At 31.6% G+C, this 6,213-nt stretch overlaps 1 protein-coding gene across 1 annotated transcript; it reads left to right on the top strand.

Annotated features, from left to right (window-relative positions):
* Positions 1-2,811: 2,811 nt before the first annotated feature.
* Positions 2,812-5,186, top strand: LOC100261667 (cytochrome b561 and DOMON domain-containing protein At3g25290). The gene is made up of 3 exons (XM_002264698.4): positions 2,812-3,789; positions 4,311-4,565; positions 4,662-5,186. The coding sequence occupies exons 1-3, from the start codon at positions 3,166-3,168 to the stop codon at positions 4,974-4,976; spliced, it is 1,194 nt and encodes a 397-aa protein (XP_002264734.1). The 5' UTR covers positions 2,812-3,165; the 3' UTR covers positions 4,977-5,186.
* Positions 5,187-6,213: the final 1,027 nt, after the last annotated feature.

Below are 6,213 nucleotides of genomic sequence, written 5' to 3'. Positions count from 1 at the left end.
GGCTATGGCTCTGCCTATGTCTCTCCTCCAATCAAGGCGTCAGCAGTGAAGTCTTGCTGAGTGGAGCAAACACATCGTTGATGCTCGAAACAAACACAAAATGGACAGTCACAACGCCCACTGCAGTCTTTATTAAGACTGCAGCCTTCCGCCAGCTCTCTTCCCTCACAACCTTCCAACACCAAACCTGCCATCCATTCACCCACAGACAAACACAACCATGTCATATATATTATAAGAAAATAAGACCCAACTAGAGAATATATACAGAAAGAGAGAGACAGAACCAAGTGCAATAAGCAATAAGAAGATCCATGGCTTGTACGAGGCTTTCTCCATCTTGTAATCACAAATAGCTGCCTTTTACCTGTGTCCTCTTGGTTATATATATATATATATATATATATATACAAGTAGATGCAGGTTTTTTAGTTTCATTTTGGTAAAAATATTTTCCTTTTTTGTTGTCTCATTTTGGTAAAAATGTTTTCCCTTTTTATTTTATATAAAAATAACTTTTTCTATAGCAATCCACGTGTAAATACTTGAATTGGTATAATGTATTTATGTTAAAAATTGATTATTTTTCAAATAAAAACACGAGAAATATCAAATTCCTATTACATCCCTTTTAATCGATTAATTTATTAATTTTCTTATCCAAAATTTTATCTATTTTTTTTTTTCCTTTTTGGGCACACTAGAAATGATCCTCAATCCTTGTCCCTTTTTAGAGGATGTGACCATCGGAGGGAATTTTGCGCATTTACCATATTCAATAATGATTTGATCATGAGGGAATGTAATTTGGTCTTAACCACATAATTTGATTGGAGAGGGGATTTCACTCCTTTACTATTTCAATGGTTACCCAACAATTTGGGATTTGATATTTTACCTATATAAGTTCATATATGATCAAGCTTGACTCAATTGAGGGTCACTGCTCTATTTTCACTCCATCCAAACAGACCTTGAGCTTATGGTAATCAATTTTGGATGTTCTACATAATACAAAGGGTTGGTCTATAAGAAATTAATTATAAATTATTGTATTTTGCATAGAATCAAAGTAATTAATCTATAATATTTTACAAACTTTCATCTAATAATTCTAGAAAATGCTTTAATATATAGTTGTTTGGCGGAAAGTATTCCGAAAAGAAAAAAAAATGATAAGAAAAATGATTTTATCATATTTGGTTTTATTTTGAAAATATAAAAAAGAATCAAATATAATTAAAATTAATTAAAAATTTATGTATTTAAAAATTATTTAATGAAGATAAATAAATAACATTAGTTTGAAGATACATATAAAAATAATTTATTGGTTTTCAATCTATTTTTTATTTTTCTTCTATTTTTAAAAAACAACAATATCAACTTACATATTTTTATATTTCATATATATTTTTTATTAAAAAAAGAAAGTGTATGGAAAACATGCACTTAGATGATGGCTACCTATAAAATATTGAATTGTTTTGGGTGTATGAACATTTTAAAAGGGTCAACACGACATAAACCCAACATGTTTTTTACAAATTTGAGTTGAATATAAATGAATTTGAACCAAATTCATATCAACTTACACAACTCATTCAATAAATAAGTAATTTTGGAGTCAATTTATATAATACGAATTTAGCCTAAATTGACTCATCTAAAAATTTCATTATTAACTTAATTATATTTTAAAACTATTTAATTCATATTTGACTCATTTTAAATTTGTTTTTAAATAAATAGGTTAATTAAATCATAAACTTTGATTGAGATATTAATAATATAAATATAACCTAATTCAACCAAATTATTAAATAAAAGAATATGATTATTAAATAGGTTAAATTGGTTGCACGTGTTCTCTGTTTAATAATTATATAGAATTTAGGTTTATATTTTTTATAAAAATATTATTGGTATCGGATTTTGGTTAAGCTATGTAGCAGAATATGATATTTTTTATACAATTATTATTAGTATCGGTTTTTGGTTAAGCTATATAGTAGAATATGACATGAAAACTACCCACTAACCCAAATTGCCACCCCTTTATACAATACATGAAACTATTATTCTTCAAAGAAAGAAATGGGAGGGAGATCTAGAAGACTACTAATATTCTTTCCTGTTGGGACAATGATGAGACAATACCCATAATGGAAATTAATCTCTTTTGTCTAATAGGGGATCATTTGTGGGAAGAATTTGTACTATGTCACATCTTATGTTTGGTACCTGGTCGATGTCTTACATATGTTGGTTGATCAAAGGATGAGTCCTGTTTGTTTTCATGTTTGAAGGAGATGCAGATTCTTTGGAATTCCTATACAAAACATAATTTTAAAATTGTAAAAAAAGAAAAAAAAAACAATTAATACAAATTAATTTTATTTTTATATATACAGAGAATTTTTATTCACCATTTTCAAAATCAAACATCTTTGAAAAAATCAACGCCCAATTCAAATTTTTTTTTTTTTTAATCACATAACAAACTACCAAAAACATTATTAATTCTTTTATTTATATATATTCAAATTTTAATTAATTCTCTATAAAGGGTTTCCATAGAAGTGCTGGAAAGAAAAGTATTACAACCTAAAAATATTTTTATTAGAATTTCTCCCAAACAAACCCTAAATCATAAATTCTTTAAAATCAATTCCACCTTTTTGTTTTCACAATATTTAAAAAAAAAAAAAAAAGTGAGAATCTTAATCAAGCTAAAATGCCAAAAAGCAAGTGACAGCAAATGATAAGATGATTTCAAAATTGAATTGCCTTCTAACCCCAAACACCCCAGCCAAACAAGTCATGACTAGTGGAGTTGTGGAGCCCCAAACAGCAGGCCTCCTAACGATGACAGCTGGGTGGCTAAGCTCTACAGAGAAAAGGACCAAACCCACCAGAGCCTCAAGCTCATTGGGTTTGCTTGAAGCCTCATTCTAATCCATCACACAAAGACCCAATACAGAACCAATTCTCTGGTCTTAAATGCGTCCATATTAGACAGGGAACCCAATTTTGTCCCCGAGTTTCCACTTGCTTTCTCCTTTCAGACACTGTCCGTAGCAAAACAACCTCACAAAATATATACCAAAGCCACTTTGCTTTTTTCCCTTATTTTCTGTGAATTGGGTGAAGGGTAGTGGAGCAATGGCTTGGCTTCGTCAATCACTGGTTTTAGTAGCTCTTGGGTGTTTGTCACTGCTTCTGCAAATCCAAACGTCTCTTTCCCTCGCATGTTCTTCACAGAAGTTCACAAAAAACAGGCTTTACACCCACTGCAATGATCTCCCACACCTCAGCTCATACCTTCACTGGACATACAACTCAAATAAATCCTCCCTCAGCCTGGCTTTCATCGCCCCGCCAGCTTCATCTTCAGGGTGGATTGCATGGGCCATAAATCCTAATCAAACTGGGATGGTTGGTTCCCAGGCCTTGATAGCCTTCAAGGAGGATAGTGGATCAATGACTGTGAAGACCTACAATTTGGTGTCCTATAAGCTCATAAATCAGACTGAGATTGCATATGATGTTTCCGACATGGAGGCTGAGTATGAGAGCGGTGAGATGAGGATATTTGCCACGCTTGCGTTGCCGGAGAACACGCAGGAGCTGAACCAGGTCTGGCAGGTGGGTAGCAGAGTTGTGGATGGGAAGCCTTCCATCCATGGATTTCAGCCTGATAATTTGAACTCTAAGGGCAAGCTTGATTTGATTAAGGGACAGAGTGACACCAGCAGTGGAGGGAATTCTAGGCTTAGAAACAAAAATGTAAGTATAAATTCCAATCCTGTCATTCCTTTTTCTTTGATTTTACTGCATACGATTGAATTCTGAACTGGGGTTTGGGCTTTGAAATCTTCCTCAGCTGTTCTTGATCTGAGGTTCAAGGGATATATTCAGGTGGAAATTGAGAGGAATAAGAAGAAAAGATTGAATACTTCTTCACAGCTTCTCACTCCTTTGGTTGATAGAGAGAATTTGTGGAAATATTTCAATATTCATCTGATATTTTGCTTTTTCAGTTTGGTTTCTTCTTCATAGAATGGATTGTTCTTTTTCATCAGCATAAGCTAGAATTAATTTGGGGAATAAACTTGATCCAGCTTAATTCCTTTACTCTTCTTCAATTCCCTTTTTTTTCCTTCTGTCTTTTCCTTCAAATTCTGTGGTTGTGTTTGATCAAACGCCTTAGAGGAGTATCGCTGTGGACTATTTCCAGTAAAAATGGCATACTTCTGGTGGCAAATTTCAGGACTTTTTTTCAATCTGTTACTTGTTTTGTTGAACAGATCCATGGAGTATTGAACGCTGTAAGCTGGGGAATTATGCTTCCCATTGGAATGATGATAGCAAGATACCTGAGAACATTCAGGCTTTTCCATCCAGCATGGTTTTATCTCCATGTTTCATGCCAGGTATCTGCCTATGCTATCGGAGTTGCCGGCTGGGCTACTGGCCTTAAGCTTGGGGGTCAATCAAAGGGGGTCCAGTACACCACTCACCGTTATATTGGCATCACCCTCTTCAGTCTAGCCACCTTGCAGGTCTAATTCACTTCTAGTACTATTCTCTGTATTGGGGTACTTGAAAATTTTCCATTGCTGATGGGTTCAGAACTGCTTGTACTAATTGACATGCAGGTATTTGCATTGTTCTTGAGGCCAAAGAAAGATCACAAGTACAGGTTCTACTGGAACATTTACCATCATGGAATCGGGTACGCAATCGTAGTTCTGGGGATATTTAATGTGTTCAAAGGACTGGAAATCTTGGATCCACAGAAGAAGTGGAAGTCAGCATACATAATCTTGCTCATCATACTGGGGGGCATTGCTCTGTTTTTGGAAGTAATCACATGGATTGTGGTTGTGAAGAGGAAGTCCAGTGAGCCCAAAAAGGCCTATGATGGAATAATTGACAGTTCAAATGGAAGGCAGCAGCCTCTTACCAGCTAAGTTATATGGCTTCTTCACTTGCTGATTTTGATATGTAATTTGCTTGTATTGATCTTGGTTATTTTGAGGACTCCTTCTATATCATACCTTATTGTCTATATTGGCTTGTATGAAAATTTGGCATATCTCTTTTCTGTCTTTTTCTTCTTCTTTTTTTTTTAATTTATTTTTGAAGTTTGAATGGCAGTTGTGAAGGTAGTTGAGTTAAAAGAATGTTTTCACTTGATTTTGTAAAAAGAATTCAGTATGGACATAATTTTGATCTTGAATTCAGTATGGTAAGCCTTGGCTTAGATCATTGGAAAGTGGGGGCAGGGCAAAGAGAATAAAGAGAAAAATGGAAAGCAAGAAGAAGTTAAAAGGAAAAGATGGGTTTAAACTTAATTTATTTTTCTTCTTTATGCAAATTTATTTTTCTACTTTCCCGAGGAAGTTAAAAATACTTAAACCATATCTGGTTCTCGGAAAGTACTAAAAAAAGAATTTTTTTTTTTATAGAAAATGATTTTTTGATGTTTGGCTTTACTATGAAAATATAAAGGAAAATCAAATATAATTAAAATTAACAAGAAATTCATATATTGTTTAAATTATTTAATTTTTATATAAATGAGTTAAATGAGTTTAAAGTACTGTATAAAAATAATTTATTAATTTTAAATCTATTTTTAATTTTTCTTTCATTCTATTTTTTTTTAATGTTTTTTCCTTATATTTTACCTCAAACTTTCAAAAAAACCAAACATAACCTTCAAATTTTAAATAACTTTTATTATAATTAATTTTTTAATTCCTTCCTTCTTTCTTCTTATGATACTTTCATCATCTAAACCAAACATAAAGGTTTACATACTTGTTGGAAATCAAAACTCGGATATTTAAAAAAATAAATAAATAAATCCTATTAAAATGGGAACTTTAGGGCATGTTTGGTTGTTGTTTTTTAAAACTGTTTTGAATAAATAGTTTTTTATGTTTTTAGAAAAATAAATAAATAAATAAAATTATGTTTAGGAACTGAATTTTGGAAAACAGTTTTGTTCTCAAAAACAAAACAAAAATGTGTTTAGTTGAGTTAATAAAAAAGTTTTTTAAAATAAGTAAAACAAAAAACATGTTTGAAGTTTTTTTTAATTAATAAAGTGTTTTCTTTCATTAACTTAATATTATAAATATATAAATAATTTTCATATGCACAATTCATTTGAATTAAAAAAAAATATTCAATTTTGAAATT

The sequence above is a fragment of the Vitis vinifera genome, chromosome 5 (assembly GCF_030704535.1).
Source record: "Vitis vinifera cultivar Pinot Noir 40024 chromosome 5, ASM3070453v1".
NCBI lineage: Eukaryota > Viridiplantae > Streptophyta > Magnoliopsida > Vitales > Vitaceae > Vitis > Vitis vinifera.
Note: the sequence above shows the minus strand (reverse complement) of the source record. Positions and strands in the feature narration are given on the sequence as shown.